This window comes from Gouania willdenowi, chromosome 6 (assembly GCF_900634775.1).
Source record: "Gouania willdenowi chromosome 6, fGouWil2.1, whole genome shotgun sequence".
NCBI classification, from domain to species: domain Eukaryota; kingdom Metazoa; phylum Chordata; class Actinopteri; order Blenniiformes; family Gobiesocidae; genus Gouania; species Gouania willdenowi.
Genome location: NC_041049.1, coordinates 43,268,978 through 43,286,780, shown reverse-complemented (window position 1 = coordinate 43,286,780; position 17,803 = coordinate 43,268,978). Strand labels below are relative to the sequence as shown.

The 17,803-nt window shown below is 39.0% G+C and overlaps 1 protein-coding gene across 1 annotated transcript in view; it reads right to left on the bottom strand.

Annotated features, from left to right (window-relative positions):
* The window catches only part of wwox (WW domain containing oxidoreductase), a 238,284-nt gene that overhangs the window by 157,502 nt on the left and 62,979 nt on the right, over positions 1-17,803 (bottom strand). Inside the window, exons 6-7 of the mRNA XM_028449599.1 lie at positions 13,079-13,167; positions 4,015-4,200 (exon numbers count right to left, since the gene is read on the bottom strand). Coding sequence (XP_028305400.1) covers positions 4,015-4,200; positions 13,079-13,167 — 275 coding nt within the window. The remainder of the gene's footprint in view (positions 1-4,014; positions 4,201-13,078; positions 13,168-17,803) is intronic.

Below are 17,803 nucleotides of genomic sequence, written 5' to 3'. Positions count from 1 at the left end.
TTTTAAAACAGCAGTCATGGTCAAACAGTCACACCACATGATATTTTGATATTTGAATAACAAAATAAATTACAGATAAGTAATTTAATAAGTAACATTTAAAAAAATAAAAAAATCTAAGTGAGCACATACTGTACATACTTACTACGGTATATATTTGGTAACTTTTTATGCATTCAAACCTTTTGTAACTAAAATAAATGCAGTTCGACAGAATATTTAGGTGTCATGTCCTTGAACCATTAATAAACAGGATTATTAATTATTATTTCAAATATGGGCATTAAAACTCTTTACTCAAGTGGTTTCCAAATCTTTTCTGCTGCACCCTCCTTTGAAGAATAAAAAATTCTCAAGACCGACCCACCTTTTCTATTTTTCACGCTCAAGGTTCAGCAAAGCTATTCTAACCCCACCCCCAACCCCCTGTCATGACGTCATGCCCCCCAGTTTGGGAACCCCTGCTTTACTTCTTTTTCTAAGATAAATGTGTTTTCAGATTTTTATACAACAGTTTGTCAATTTTTTTTATTTCTATTTTAAAAAGGTCTCATCTTTTCAGTAAATTAATTTGAAAATTATAAATTTTAGTTTTTAAGGAGTGGGTCTCAGACACAGAGAACCAGCAACCTCAGGGAGAACATAGAAACTCCACACAAAAAGACCCAAAACCACACAGCTGGGAGGCGGGGCCTTTTTATATTAAACCTTAATAGTGAAACACTTTCGTAGCAGTAGCAGCTTGTAGCTCGTGTCTAATAGAAATAATTTTATATGGGACATCATCTCCTCTTGTTTGAGCAGATCTGAAACCTAAAGTGAACCTGAAGCGGATCCATTTCACAATAAGCTTGCGGTTGGTGGAAACCGATAAAGCATCCAGCCTCCATCCTGCTCATCTCCCTCCCCTTATTGGTTAAGCTGAGAAGCTTAAGAAACACAATTTGATGCAAGGTCAGAGGTCGCCCACTGCTTGTGCAACAAGGCTAAAGGAATTAACGGGAAATCAGTGAAAACTGAAATGATGGAACAAAAAAAGGGAGTAACTTCAGTGGATGTAATAATATAGGTGTGGGATAAGGTGGACAGAATGAAAGATGTAATAACAGATAGTGTGTGTTTTTGCTGCTTCTATAGGAGGCTATACTTGTGGTGAAGGTTATAGTGTAACTGATGCTCTCTGGTCCTGTTTGAAGGGGTTAAACCTGCTGCTGATAGTGGGGGGAAGGTGATGAGCAGGTATGTGGAAGAGGAATGAATGCTGTGGAGTAAAGACCTGGCAATGTTGGTTCAAACGTCTCAATAAAATCACTTTTTGCATGTTTATTAGTTTTTACCAGGGTTGGGGTCATTATAATTGTGTAATTGATAATGAATTACAATTATGACAACTATAATTGTAATTGGAAATATATGTTGTAACTGTAATTGCATTGAAATTGACTTCAGATTATTGATTTTGTAATTGTAATTGGCATGGAAATTCTATAAAACTTTCATTTACATTTAATTTAACACAAACCTGGGAACCATGTTACACTTTTATGCCTTACACATATCTTGTTAACAATTATTAAAATATGTTTCATATTGTTTACCCTCCAGTTTTCTTGAGGATTACTTTACCATTTATTAATTAAACAAGGGGGTACAATGACAGAAAAAAGGTTCAGACATCCATACCAAAAAACATTAAAGCTATATTTCTCTGGATTAAGAAGCCTAACAAGGAAACCAAGAGATGAGGAACAAATAAGATGATAGATAATATTTTAGTCTATTTTACAGCTGGTTTAAGACACGGGTTAAAACTGACCCTTTATCATAAGAGATGCTAACAGAAAGCTAACACAAGAGGAAGGTTACGTTTTATGGGATTACTTATTAAAGGCTCAGTAATTTGGATTAAATGTAATTGAACTTTAGTAATTGAGAACATAATTGTAATAACTTTTATTGGAAAAATAATATTTGGAACCTTAATTGTAATCAGAAAAAAATGTTGGTTGCTGCTGTAATTGTGTTGTAATTGAACATGGATAATTGAAGTTTTCACATTGTCAAAACTAGTCTGAACAATTTGTACATCAATCAAATACTGTCAATACTTCTTTTATAGTGCACTCGCACAACGATTCTTCCTTTTACTGTTTTTTTTTTTTTTTTCCAACAAGCTTGGAACAACATTTTTGACCCACGACAATCTAAGAGCCAAACCATCCCACTCACTGCTCCGGCGCGCTCGTGCATGGCAGCCAGTATAACATAACTCACAGGAGCAGCCTCGATAATAGTGCTGCTGTTTGATCTGCAAGAATAACTCTGCCTATGTTCCAATCGTCTCAGGTCACTCTGCCGAGCTCCAATCAATCACCACTCGGCTGTCTGACCGACTCGAGCCGGGATCAATGTTGCGACTTTGAAACACATGGCTCAAGGCTTGGACCCACAGATCGCTGCATGATTCCATCATGTTTCCTTAACAAGAAAACTGCCTTAAAGAACAGAATGGCCCAAAAGATGGAGAAAGGAAGTGAAAAAGAGGCTGAGTCAGGGGGTCAGACGGCACAGAGCAGATACTTGATCAAAGTAAATTTTAACTGATAAGTCCATCCATCATGCCGATGAGACATGTAATTTATAGTGACAGCATATGGAAGGAAATGGGCTTCTGTGAGTGAGGCTGTCATGTTTGACAATATACATTAAGTCAAATCTGTCAATTTGTGGTAAAAAATAAATAAAAAATAGCCATTGTTGCGGCCAATGCACTGTGACTGAAGGTTGAGGAGCAGACTGGGCAGTGTTTGACTCAGAAAGAACAAAATTATTATTGTGAAAAAAAATGAAAAAAAAATGTGGTGAAACAAAGAGGCAGGTGAACTGAAGGTAAGCTGAGTTTCCACTAGTGTGAAAAAGTAGAAGAAATAAAGTTTGAAGTGAAATCGCAGCAGATACTCCCTGACAATTAATATACAGAAAAAGGACTCTAACCAGAAGATGAAGAGTTTAAAATTAGCTTAAACCTTGTTTGTTTATTTTAAAGGGCTCAAATAAGTTAGTATTTAAAATATAGCAAAACTTGCTTTATTAAAATGTAATGAAATAAAATAAAATACATTATTCATGTATAAAAGTAAAAGTACTTCTGTTTAGAAATTGTTAAATTAAAATTGTGCTATTTGTAATTGGTATAAAACAGGTTCTAAAGGTAGATCTAGGTTTCTGTTTGTTCAATACCGATTGCATACCGTACCTACGTTGATTCAGTTAAATAGTAAAATACAGTCAAATGTACTTTAACCTAATTAAATATGCTTACCTGAAAATGTATTAATGTGTACTTGCATTGTTTGATGATGCTGAAAGATGATTAACTTATTTGCATTTGGTTTTGTCTTTAAAGGTTTTTCACCTTTCTTGTCACTGTTGAAATAAACTGAAGATTAAGTGAAAGTCCTTCCTTTGTTAAGTGTGGGAATCCATGGCCCTCTAAATACACTTGACAATATCTATCTCAAAAATATGAATAAATGACCGCAATGTAGTGTCAGCTTCACAGAATTCAACACGACTGAGAGGAAACACTGAATATAAAGCCAAAGTTTTGCTCCTTTTAAAAGGGAGACATAACAGCAAGGCCTTCTGCTTTGTCTTATTAATTATATTACCATGTCCTCCTTAAACACATTTTCCTATTACTAATTCTAATATTTTTGTACATGTTTATATATTCATAAAGAAACTGACAGACTTGGTTGTTTTTTGTTTGTTTTTTCTTGGTGACAACAAAAAACATGCATAGTAGTCACAAAAGACTTGTACTATGTAGCATCAATCAACAAATGCAGACAAGAAAAAATAAATAATAACAATTAATTAAAGTTTAAAAAAATGATACTGATCGATGGATTATCCACATGCACAAAAGGCCCAAAAATATTAGCTAAAGTCATTTTCATGGCTCATTTGACTCTTAAAATTGTTTTTCCACCTCCAGTTTGATCTCCTTACCTGTGGGACTCAGAGGACACTACGACAACCCTGGCAGGGGCCGAGCGACGGAGCACATCCTGTAGGCACTGCACCAGCAGGAAGTGGCCAAGATGGCAGATCTGGAAAGTGGACTCCAGGCCGTCCTCAGAGAGACTCCAGGGCTGAGAGAAGACTGCAGCATTGCACACTAGAATGTGAAGCAGCCTGAAAACATAGTAGCAGAGAAAACAATTGTAAGTAAATGTGAGGAGGGGGAAAAAACTCTGAAATTATAGATGCTGCTCAGAAATCATCAGGGCCAGGCAAGAACACGACATCAGCTGTTCGCGTTTAAATGCAGATTCAAATGAAAGTCAAAAATTTACTTATTAAGAGAAAAATGTGAATCTAGGTAAGACAAATTGTATATCATATTTCATACACAAGGCAATTCAATCTGCTTTATATGAATAAAAAGTACAACAGAAAACATTTAAAATCAGCACTAAAAACATTAAATAAACAATAATATGATTAAAAATCTCTCAGACATACGTAGGAGAGAGAAAGAGTGCTTTTAACTTGGATTTAAAAATTCACATGTGATGCTGACTTTAGCTCTGCTGTAGTTTGTTCCACTTCTTTGGAGCATAACAACTAAAAGCAGCGTCACCATGTGTACTGTGAGTTCTGGGCTCCACTATCTGACCTGTGTCCATAGATCTGAGAGACCTGCTGGGTTCATACCTGACTAACATCTCACACTGATGTATTCTGGACCAAAACCATTCACAGATTTTTACACCAGCAGCAGAACTTTAAAAGTCTATTCTGAGGCTGACTGGGAGCCCGAGGAAAAACTTTAAATCAGAACACCAAATTCTTTGGACTCGTCTTTAGCTTTTAAAGATCGAGACTCAAGGTACTCACTGACAACAGTCCTCCACTAGACAGCATGGAGATGTTGGTAACTTCATGAAAAAGTGATGTTTGACATGTTTCAAATACAGTTTTTTACATCGAGTTCAATTGTTCAACAGAGCGACATTCAAAATGCTTAAAAAAAATATTTGTTTTTAGATAAAATTCTGATCTTTCCAAACATCATCCACCATGACTCCAAAATATTGTCTTTTCTTTTAATTGAACACTGAAAATGTATTTAGCAAGAATTTGCACAGTGTTTCCACTACTCTTAACTACAGTTGATGCACTGTAGTTTTTTGTTTTGTTTTTTTTGATAAATCCAAAATTTGTGTGGGTCATTTGTGTAAGACATTTTGAAGTTTGGTGTCAATTGAGCAAAGTTGCAATTTTTGGAAAAAACAGAGTGATGGACTTCAATTTGCAATAGGTTTAAATGTGAAAAGGTTTCTTCAGTGTTTTGTTTGGGGCTCCATTTTGGTGAAAGTCTATAGCACCTATGGATAATTTATTATAGATTAAAACACCACCTTTAGCGCAATTAACCTGTTTTTTGCCGCTGAGGAAATCTGGGCTGGGACTGGAACTTTTGTGCAGAATTTGGTGATTGTTTGTGCATGGGAAGTAGGATTTCCTAAGAAAAAAAAGCAGCAAAAACAAATACAGAAAAACATCCTGGCCCCTAATAAAAATATCTTCCTTTATCTAACATTAGGCAGAAGAGGAGATTATAAGAAGCAGATAAGAGGTATTCAAGTAAAAAGCCACCAAATATTTTGTATTCAGAGGCCTGTTATGATTCTGAAGCTCATAGAAAGCCTTTAAATGGAGCAGACTTGGTTTCCCTCCCACTCTGGAGGCTGCTGCTTTGGTCAGGGCACTGAGAGATCCTTGTCGGTGACAGCGTCGCTCCAACGAACTCCAAACCACAGTGACACAGGCGAACAATCCAAACACACCCCACCAATTTTTAATTTCTTCCATTAGAATTAATTATGAGGCCGAAGGCAATTTGTGTACCCTGTGTTTAAGACTGCCTACTGGATTAATTAAAAACTGGATGCTGGAAAATTAATGTGTGAATTGTTATGCCTTTGCTATAATGAGCCATCCCATGCTATTACATAGTAGTGTAGTGTACGATCACCTTCAGGCCTCTGAACACCACACAAGGTTCATTAAAGAGCACAAACCTAGGCACAAGTCAACTTAAAGAATGCCGAGCTCAGCACATTATTAACTCAGCACATGGTACGAGGAAGGCACTTCAATTTACACCCAAAATACAACCTAAAGATGAGTTTGCGTGTAAATAAACACCAACAATAGCTGTGACTCGGACCTGGTGAAATTAGATAAAGTTTATTGTGTCTATTTTTGGATAGAAACTGTTTTCTTTTCAAAATAAGAGCACTCAGAAAGCACAAAGCTCTAAATCTCCTCTTTTTCAGATATTAGCCATTATCTGGATCATTGATCTTTTTTATTGCATTATCATCATTCAATTTAAAGGCTTGGAAGAAATGTCTATCCTCATCAATAGCAATACAGTCGGCCCAAATAAATATGAACACCCCCATTTTTTTTAGAAAAATCCCAATGAAATGCGAACCCATATCGGATCTGGATGAAACTCGGTGGAGTAAATGAGTAACTAACCCAACATAACTAACTCAAATTTCATTAAGTTTGGTCAATTATGAACCAAGATATGAATTTTTAAAGTTTTGCCAAAGAAGAGCGATAGGGCGTTTTTAATATTTGAAACTGATTCAGAATCAGTATATTGATCCAGATCCCCCAAAATGTAATGGAATCTTCCATGGCGTAAGCTCCATCTGTGGTGCCAATTTTGTCAAAATCCATTAAAGCTAATACCCCTGATATTATTTAAACAGATAAATGAATCAATTAATCAAAGATCAATGAATCGAACATAATTTACAGTAAAAAGAAAGAAAAAAGTAATAACTTTCAACATTCATGCATGGCATTGTGGGAAGTGGAGTCCTGTAGATGGATGCATAGAAATATTTTTACTTTTATTCTTACTGTGATTTCCTGTATTTCTTCTCCAGACAAGGAGGACAGTGATTTGTTTTAGTTTGTCCCCAGTATTCCCCGTGATATCAGAATGAAGTAAAAACTCTTTTGTGCATGCGTTTCAATAATATCAACAAACTGAGTGTTTTATGATGGAAGTGAAAACGAATTTTCAGTGACAATTTCAACCTTTTACATTTTTTTTTAATTTTTTTTTTTAAGCAAACGATCTTTCATTTATTGATCTAAACAAAATTTTGCGAAATGAAAAAACAGCAATATAAAGTTCCTCCTGTAGAAGCTCAGACGCTGCAGTGTTCATAAGATGGCAGACAACACGGATGCTCTGTTGACTCGTCAGTTGTTTGTAGCGATGTACTGAAAAAAAAATGCGGCTAGGCTGAAACAGTAAGCAAAGACTGTGGTGAGGATGCACTTGTTTGGAAACGCGCCAACATGTCTGTTGAGTGACTGTATTTCAACACATCTGAGTACTGAAGCCTCTTCTAAGCAGACATTGAGACAGATCAGGGTGGAAACAATGAAATATTCTCTTTCACATGCTACTCAAAGCTACATAACAGTTAGAGCCTACACCATTGAGACAATGATGGGGAAATGAAAAGCTACGTGCTCCAAACACGAGCCATATTTAAATCACACATAGGCCAAAGCTTTTGTGCAGTACTGAAAGAGGAGCTAATGAATGGAAACTCTAAAGTACAAGATAAAGGCCCTAAAAAAAAACACTCCCACACATATCGTATTTCATATTGTATCGTGACTTGACTATTTCCTCACACCCATTGTTGTGACTCAAACCGGATGACGTGAGATGAAGTTTTATTGCGTCTATTTGTGTTTAGAAGTAGCCTTCATCTAAAAAACAAAGCATCACAGTGGTTGGAGTATCCCCGACTAACATACATAGAGCAACACAAAGCATAACTCTCGACTCTAATCCCAACAAACACACTGGCTGTTCAACTTCTCGCTGTAGCTGTTATTTTAAACTAATCTTGTAACTTAAACCTCCAAAATACATAGTTCTATGACCTTAAACCAGTTATTCTAAATAAAAATAAACCGAATAAACTGTGTCTTCCAGTAATTTGTGATAAAAAACTCACCAACTTTCTTCTTCTCCTGCGTTAAAGCCGTTTCCCCCACGCAGCTCAGATGGGCCTCAGATGAGTCTGCTTGTAATGTAAAAGGCCTGTTAATTCAACTGCCCACCAGTTAGTCCCTCTCTCATAAGCGCAGGTCTAATGAATGTCTTTAATAGGCCTAGTGCAACATAGCACAGTCCCTCTCTCCACATTAAGACCTCACACAACATGGTGAGCACTGTGCAATCTCAGCTCTGGACAAAGCAGGGTGTTAACTACCAAACAGGGAGACATCAGTTTATATATTTACTTTAAATAACCCCCATGGGTATGACCCCTGACCTCTATGATAATGTGGGACAGCAGGAAAAGATTGCCTGGTTGTGCTGGACTCAGACTCCTGGTCGTTAACACTGCACTTTATTGGCAAGAGGGAAAAAGGCACTAAACATCCAAACACTTCTCAGGCTGACCTATATTTAAACACACACACAAGGACTGAAGAGGAAAGTATCTCTGACAGTGACAGTTGAAAACACTGTATGGAGGACCTCCCATTTTCTGATTAAAAATTTCCAAAATTCAAGGTTCACCCATTTATGTGTGATGTTTCACTTTTCTGTTTCAGTTTCATTTCATCATCTTTCCTTGTTTAAATGACTTATTGACCACTAAACTTCTAAAAATCGTACCAAACATGATAAATTGGGTTAATAGCACGGGTGTCAAACTTTTTTTTCGTTCACGGGCCAGATACGGAGCAGTTTGATTTGAGCCACATATTTTATGCGGGAAAACAAGTAATTTCAACATTATTGTGCCCTAGTTTGCACATCTAAGTAAACATAATATACAAAATATGTAAGAAACTGACAATATCCAAGCAATAAGTGATAGATATTAGTCCCAACAGATTTTTTGACCAATTTCCATATAATTATGGAAATCTTTTGTAAAAATTTGAGGAGAATTAAAGTATGTTGTAAGAATTTTTTGTTCTTTCCACAGTTTAACATTAAAAATGACATATAAGCACCAGCAATACTGTGAGCCCCTGCAAATATTGTTGAGTTTCATTTACACAGTGATTTACGTGTTTTCTGTCATTTTTGCTTTCTCCTGATGGGGCGAATTGGATGATCCAAAAAGCTGGATTTGGCCCTCGGGCCTTGAGTTTGGCATATGGTTTATAGAGTCAACTACTGTTATTAATTATACAATTTGTAGGCTTCAGATGATTTGCAAAAACTAGACAATTATGCTGAAATAACGGTTTTATTTCACAAGGACGAAGTTTGAACACTGCTAATCCTCAGCCACGCATATTCCAGGAAAAATCCCATTGAAATGTGCGATATGATCCCAAAACATTATTTGTGAAACCTTTAATTACCACCAACTGGAGAATTCCCCCCTACGATTTGCACAAATCCCACACAGCCATGTGATTAAAGATGCTTTGGCCATGACGTGTCGCCAGGTAAACTCATCACCAGTTCAGCTAACAGACAAACAGCTAAAGCTGTCTTTGTACCAGAGCCTTTTCAGAACTGCTTGTTCGTCACAGCATTTTAAAAACACACCAGATAAAGCTCTGCATTCGTTTTTCAGTCACAGGATAACATGATCACAACTCAATCCATTACAAGTAGCGTGAGATTTTGAACAGGATTATGGGCAAAATTGGACATACAACATTTGTCCGTCTATCACACCTTCTAGACCAGGGGTAGTCAATCTTTCTGAAACTGTGAGCTACTTCATAGGTACTGCATAGTCCGATGCCTACCAGTTTGGAAAGAGCTTCTTAAAGACTACATTTTCCAATTTCACATTAATTAGAGGGTAAGATAATTAGGAAGGTGACTAGAGCTCCTGAGGGCATCTCACAAGGTCCATGTGGGCTACCTGGTGCCCGTGGGCACCATGTTGGTGACCCCTGATTTAGATCATCCAATCACCCATTTTCTGGCGGAAAAATATAGCGTATACATGTATGATACTGCCCTGAAACCTGTTTGTGAGGCATTTCCATGTCATGTAAAAAATGAAGAGAGAGAAAAAAAAATCAAAAATCCAATGATTAGAAGCATCATCAGCTTCCCATTTGTTTCCAAATATCATCTAATAAGGTTAAATTGAAACAGGATGAGTGCAGCAGGTAAAAAATTACTGTGGAAAACAGATTTCACGTGTTAATTATGGCGCGTTCAGTAGAAATTGTATAAAGCCCTCTGTCAGCGCTGCCCTCCATCAATTACATCCCAATGAAATTGCACTGCATTGAACAATATCAATATCCAGGTAATTTCATTTCAAAGGACAGGCAATTAAAGCAGAATTAGGGTCAATGGAACACAAAGCAGCGTGAAAGCCACTGAGTAAAGCACTTAAAAGCACGGGAGTGAGAAAAGAGACGCAAAAGAAAAAGACTCTGATTACATTTCACCTGTCAATGACACGCTGCAGGAGCTTTATTGTACGTGTGTCTATTTGTCCGTGTGTGTGTGTGTGTGTTTGTGTGGTGCGCACCAGTAAACAAATCAGTCCGTACGCTCCTGAACGTGCGTGCGTGTATGTACGTGTGTGCACGCCACTGCATGTGTTACGCCTGAAGACATTGGTTGGGTAATAGAGTGGTGGTAGACTCAGACAGCTGCCCAGTGCCATTCACAGCTCACAGCTCCCAGTCTCCACTCCGCTCTGTTCGCCTTCTGATGAGAATTAATGTACTCTGACATCCCCTGGGAGTCCCCCTCTCCCCTGAAAGCACAGCTAATGAAGAAATACAACCGTGCCCAAATACTGAGATGGAGAAGGAGCGACACAGACGGAGGAAGACTGAAGAAATAAAAAGAGAAACAGAAGATATACACAGGAATATAAAAGTTGTAAGAAGAAGGCAGATGTACTTCAGTGTGCTTAGGAGACTTTGCATGAAATGCTAAAGAAAAGCTACAGGACAGGCGGTTGCCTTAGTTGCCAACTGCCGTAAAACTACACAGAAGAAGAAGCAGAAGGAGAGATTTGGCTGTGACCCAAGACACGCGTCCTGGATGGCCAAACCCTGCCCCAGGGCTGCTAGGGGCGATGGCTGCCCTGCCTCTCCCTAAGGAGCTCCCCTAACACCAACACACATTCCCCTGCTCTGGAAACAAGCAGGTAGAAGAGCAGTGTGGACATTAGGATTCCTTTCCCAAAAATACAAAACACACAGCAACACAAAACACATCGGTAAGCAAAGCGACACAAATACACAACTTATTATAAATAACTTTAAAGACAGATTCAATTATGGCAGGAAAGCAAAAAAAATACTTCCAAAAAAATAAGGGTGCGTTCCCACCGACGGACCATTTGTTTGCTTGGATAGTCGGCCTCGTTTGATCGGTGTGAACATGCAAACAAAGTCTAGATCAAATCAAACAGCAAAATTCTAGAGCGATTGTTTCTGTCAGTCTCAGAGTGTTTCCAATCTAAGTCTAGTGCGATTAGCTTAGCTGTGAACCCAAGAGCGCTCAGAGTGGACTGAAAACAGGAAGTATCTGAGATGATGTAGAGCGCACTGCATTGTGGGTGGTCAGAAGAACCGGGGACGGTGTGAAACGTTGCATTAAAAGCAAGGTAACTTGTTGCTGCTCCATTGTTGAATGTTGTGAAAAAACAAACACAGAAGGAAGAAGTTTCTGAGAGCTCTTAAGCACTGGCTTTGACCCATAGATGAGAGTCTCTTCTTCAGGTTGCTGTTTCTCTGCCTAGAGAAGTCTCTACTCCAGTAACAGCGCCCTTAACTGGTTAGCTCATGTAACTGCACCAGAGGCTGTTTGGAGCGAATCAGAAGTTGTTCTCTGAATGCATCCATCCACCCATCTTCTGCCACTTATCAGTGGTCAGATTGTGGGGGCAGCATCTTTAGCAGGGAGGCCCAGACTTAACTCTCCCTGGCCAATTCTTCCAGCTCTTCCCGGGGGATCCTGAGGCATTCCCAGCCCAGCTCAGAGACATAGTCTTTCCAGCGTGTCCTGGCTCTTCCTCTGGGTATCCATCCGGAGGGACATTCTCTGAACGCCTCACCAAAGAGGCATCCGGGGGCTATCCTAATTAGGTGCCCGAGCCACCTTATCTGAATCTTCTTAATGTGGAGGAGCACCGGCTCTACTCTGACCCCCAACCTGGATGACTGAGCTATTCACCCGATCTCTAAGGGAGAGCCAAGCCACCCTATGGCGGAAACTCATTGCGGTCGCTTGTACCCACAATCTTGTTCTTTTGGTCATGACCCAAAGTTCATGACCATAGGTGAGGGTAGGAATAGGCTCTGAAAGCAAACCGAGCCAAACCAAGGTGGTCAAATTTTCAGCTGTCCTCCAAACATCCTCTTTTCAAAACAAAAGCATCACTTCTTGGCTTCCATTAGTTTTTTTGCACTTTGGTAAATAGTGCTCTTATTTTGATGTTAACAGTAAGTTTTGTCAGTAGCACAATGGTAAGTCTCCGAAAATCTCTGAAATGTGTGAAGAAAATTTGTTTCCATGAGTTTTATGGATCAAATGAGCACATGTTCATATTCTACTTGGTCACTTTCTCACTTAAAATGTTGTCAGAACTTTCAAAGATGGAGAATCAAGAGATATGGAGATATTTAGCCTCAGTGTGCTTCAGGTTTTTTGTCGTTGTAGGTTTTAAATGCATCTTGGGAAACTTGGAAGTAATACTTCAGTGACAACGCTCATCATCCTAATCATACTTATAGTAGAGTATATAGTAGACATTATATACTCATTTAGTTTGTAGTGTGTAGTACTTCACCAAAAACGTAGGGTTTGTTGACAAATGGTCATGTGACTATTTGAAGTATGGGAAAGTTTCAAGCATTGCTTTGTGGGATTTAGAGTCAAAACATAACCTTGATAAATGGTTTTTATACATTTTGTTTGCAAATATCCAGATTTAAATGTTAGAATTATGTGTGTGAGGGGGTTAAAAACAACCAGTGAATTCAGGAGACTCTGCTTGATTTAACTTACAGTTTCTTGGCCTTGAAAGACTCGGCAAACTCTCGTACGCTGCGAAGAGAGGCCAAGTTACACATCATGGCTTCCACTCGTGCTTTGTGCTGTTGAGACAAAGAAAAAACAAATTATTCATCATCTTCATCCTAACATTGTAAACACCTAAAAACTGTTCACATGTGTCGGTCACACAAAGTGTGAGATTCATGTTTCATTTGACTATTACTTTCATTAAGACGTTCAGTCCCCGATCCCAGACTAATGATCTCTATAGGTTGTGCATCAGTGTGTACTTGTGTGTGTATGTGAGGCTTATCTCGCACCATATGTTGGGAGACAGGGTGAGGACGGGACCGAAAGATAAATGACTTAAGAAGTGAATGCATAGCTGCATTTACACACTGCACAAGACAGGCTAAATATTCATCATCGTGCGTGTCCCACTGTAGCAGTCTGCTGCAGGGCACAGGCCTCGAAGATCAAACAGGATAAAGACAGCAGAGAAACATGTTTTTACACTGCACTGTTGGTTTCTTCTCTCTGATTCTCTTTGACTTTGTTTCATTGGAACAGGCTCTCAAAGGAAAAGCACTGCTCAATGTACCTTCAACATCTAAGCTCACATGGGAGCTCAACATATGTGAGCACAAAAGCAAGCAGGACAAGCGTAGATGAAGCATGTAGAGCGAAGCGTCCCTCGTGATTGGGTTTGCGTGCTCATTGGCACCAGGTATTCCTGAGAGAAACAGTGTCAGCCAGGGTTGCCAACTCTCCCAAATATAAACATTAGTGATGCACGATATTGGAATTTTGGCCGATATCCGATATGGCAACATTTTACAGCTCATTTGGTAGCCAATGTTAATACTGATATTTTTTCGCTCTCACAAAATTGAAGAGATAATCTAGTTTCAAACAGAATTATTCTGCCAACTCTTGTGGGCAAATGCAGACATAAGACAAAGGTGATATCACATCACTAATCATTGCTTGTGCAAAATAAGAAAATTACTCCGATTAACGTTCCGTTAAACATGTCATATTTATTCATGACAATTGCTTTTAAACCAAGCTGTGAAGATACTAGCAGCCTATCCTCCTTAAAACACTTAAATTTCACATTTGAGCGGGTAAAACGGCAATTTTATAAGATTCAAGCTTTCTGTGTCAGGAAAAGATCTGTTTGAAAATTGGAAAATTCAGTGAATAATCCTACTTTGAGATTGTTGTGCGTCTCTAGCCGATACCAATAACAGGAAAGAATATTGTCCCTTACTAAGCACTGGGTAGGTTGGTGCTAATTTAGTTAACAATTGCGATATGTCGACTTCTGCATACTTAATAATGCACATGTATTTAAATATACAACATAATAATACAGTGGATCTCAATTAACATCACTTTTAAATAATGATCAATACAAACCAGACAAACTAAGAAAATGTGTTTACTTGAATATGAATAAAATAAAATATGGATTAGTTATTAGCTGAGGTATTACAAAATATCACAGTAATCATCTAAATAAAATAAAATTCCACTGTATTTTTGAAGCCAATTCCTTTTTTTTCTTGGAGAAGGAGCAAATGTCCTGTTTATGGACAGACAGTCAACGATGCTCGAGACTCGTGAATCAGACCAGGCGTCCATTGAGGTGTAGTTATGTTATTGTGTTTTTCGCGAGTAGAAGTGCCTCGACCAATGAAACGAGTCAGATAGTGCATCTTGTGCACTCTTCTCACACTACAATAAGATTACTGTCAAATTTTACTGTTAAAACGCATAGTTTATTTTTCAATTTCACAGAAATAAATGACAAAGTGTTTCCTGAATCAGTTAGTCAGGATGATACTATATTTTATGGGATGGTTGGCAATTCTGGTGTCAGCTCACATTACACACCGACGAGTGCTGATCGTGATCGCTGCGTCCACTGTCAGCAGTGCTGCTGCTGCCCCCTGTCCTGCTTTTTCCTAAGGAACTAATCTCCTGTCTGGGAGCATCATAAGTGAACAGTGTACATGACACCCATAGCAAGGATGCCCCACAGAGCAGTGAGCATAAAGAAAAACCCAGGAAGGGTTAAGAGTGCCTTCCTCCTGAAAGAAATGTGACTCTTCAGGCGTTTTACAGACACCTTAACTGCCCCGCGGTGTGTTTGTACATGCATACATAGGCACACACACACTCGCACACACACAACAAATCCAATGTTGTGACTCAAGGGTAAAACCACTCTATCGCTCCATTATCTATGCCTGAATTGTTCTCTTGATGCCACTCTATACCATTATATGGATGCCATTACAGAGCATTAAAGGCCTGATTATGGCTATTATAGATATGATAATAGGGTACCTGCTTATATGATCTGCACACGGCAGTAATCACAGGTGAGAGGAGACAACTGTCTAATTTTATCTTGTGTGTTGTCTGTTTAATACGCATTTACTTTTCATGCACAGGAATAATAATAATATTCGAGGGGAACATTTAAGGCACTGTGATATCAGACAGTTGAGCCAATTCACTGTAAGTCTTCACTTGAAAAAACAAGCTCAGAAAAGGCAGCAGTGTTATAATTAAGAGGTCACTGTGAGGGATGTGTGTGTGTGTGTGTCTGTGTCTGTCTCTGTGTGTGTGTGTGAGACCAGCAGGGAAAATGGAAGCAGGTGTCAGTTTGACGAAACACATATTCTCTCCTCTCTGGAGACAAGAAGGAAAAGGGAAGGAAAATGGAGTAAAGTCAGACCAGAGGGAGGATAGAGGGGGATGAAGGTGTGTGTTGGTCGTCATTGGAGCAAATCCAGCAGGGAGAAGGTGAGCAGCCTGCTTGCCCACCCGCCTGCCGACCCTCCCCCTGCTGCATATTGAAGTCCTGAGAAGAAAATAAAGTTTATTGCCTGGAAAAAGGAGGGGGGGGCATGTAAAAAGCATTAAAGCGATGGAGGTGAACAATTAGACAGATGGCCAGGTTTTGGAAGGAGAAGACGGAGAAAAAAGTGGCAGAAAAAGACGCACAGACGCAATCGTTCAGGTTTTTTTTTTTTTTTACGAGGACCATGACAACTCATGTCTGTTCAAGGGCGAAGGAAAAGTGAGAGGCAGCGAAGCCTCTCTGGTTAACTCTGCAGCAATCGCTGAGTAGGCAACAGCACAGAGCTCGCGCTCACCGCCCCCAGCTACATACAACCTATCACACCATCTGAAAGCTGAAGGCTAATTAGGAACTAAATGCATGTAAATAAGTGTTTGAATTTGTTGTGTGTGTGTGTAAACTGCTTTTCCTTTACTTTTATTTTGAAATGCAAAAGGTCACCACTAAGATATGGCCTGCGTAATAATTCCAGCAAGTTCATTTTGTCTTATTTTTTAACAATATGTTAAGGTTTCATTTAATCAGACAACTTTTTCAGGAAATTTACTTTGATCTCCAGACATGTTTCGACTGTCAACTGTCAGTCTTTGTCAAAGGCATTTCTTGAAACATTTGTCTGAATAAATGAAACCTAAACATATTATTAAAAAAGAAGACAAAATTAACTTTCTGGAATTAATACTTAGAAGCCAAGGACACATTAAAGCGATCAGCAGAAACCTCTGAAGAAGACTGGCAGTTGACATCTAAAACATGTCAGGAGATCAAAGTAAATTTCCTGAAATTTAATTTGAATAAATGAAACCTTAACATAAGATAGCCCTGCATCAGATTATTCAGGCTTTCATCCACACCTTCAGCTTCTCCCAAAGTGAACAGCTGTCTGTGACGTGACGAACATACCTCCAGGACTTCAAAGTAAACAGGGGTAGCACGAGCGGGGACACATTAGGTTAACCTTTCCCTAAATGGGAAAGGAGGTCACTGGTGTTTTCCACACTGGAGGAAGGTGGGGAGTAAAAAGAGGATAAAGGGGCAAGCGGCGTTCTAATACAATTAGAACCAAGGCCATCTAATCCAATGAAAAAGCAAAGTCTTAAAGCAGGGAGAGCCCCGTCCTGTTCGATAGGACACCGGACCACTCTGCTAACTCACCAAACACACACGTGGCATTACTCACACACGTGCACTCACAGGTACATGCACTTCCATGACCCCTTTGATAGCACAGCAGCCACCCCTAATGGACGCAAGCAAGTGGAACCGCCAAATAATACACTGTCTTAATGCACTGGAGCTCAATCTCATCCCCCTGCTCCTCTTATCCTCCTCAGCCTTCACTCTTACATTTTAACCCCTGCTTCCATCTTCCCTCACCTTGTGCCGCTCACCACCCCAATGCCACTTATAGATCACCAATGAGTGGGCAACACTTAAGAAATCAAAGCAGCCTTGTGTGTTCCGAACACTTCCTGCAAACACCCTTGACACAGAGAGAAAGTCTGTTATTCTTTAGTTTAAAGGGCTTTTACCAACTACTGTTTTTTCTCAGATGAATCCATAGTGTAAGCCTTGATTTCGATTTTTTTTTTTCACTGCAGTTTGTTAATGGATGAAAATACATTAATGCATTAATGCAGTGCTCACAATACATTGTGAGCACTGCTGTCTGTGCAAAAGCACAAAGCTGCGAAGTTTAGACTGATCTGATCAGATCACAAGATAAAAATCCATGTATTGACAGTTCTATACTGAACTAATGAGCTTTAGAAAACTAGAAGTTTGTTTTAATTATTAAAGTGTAAGTACACTCCCAGGGTTTTGCTGACCTGCCACTAGGGCTTTGATTATAGGCGTTGCTC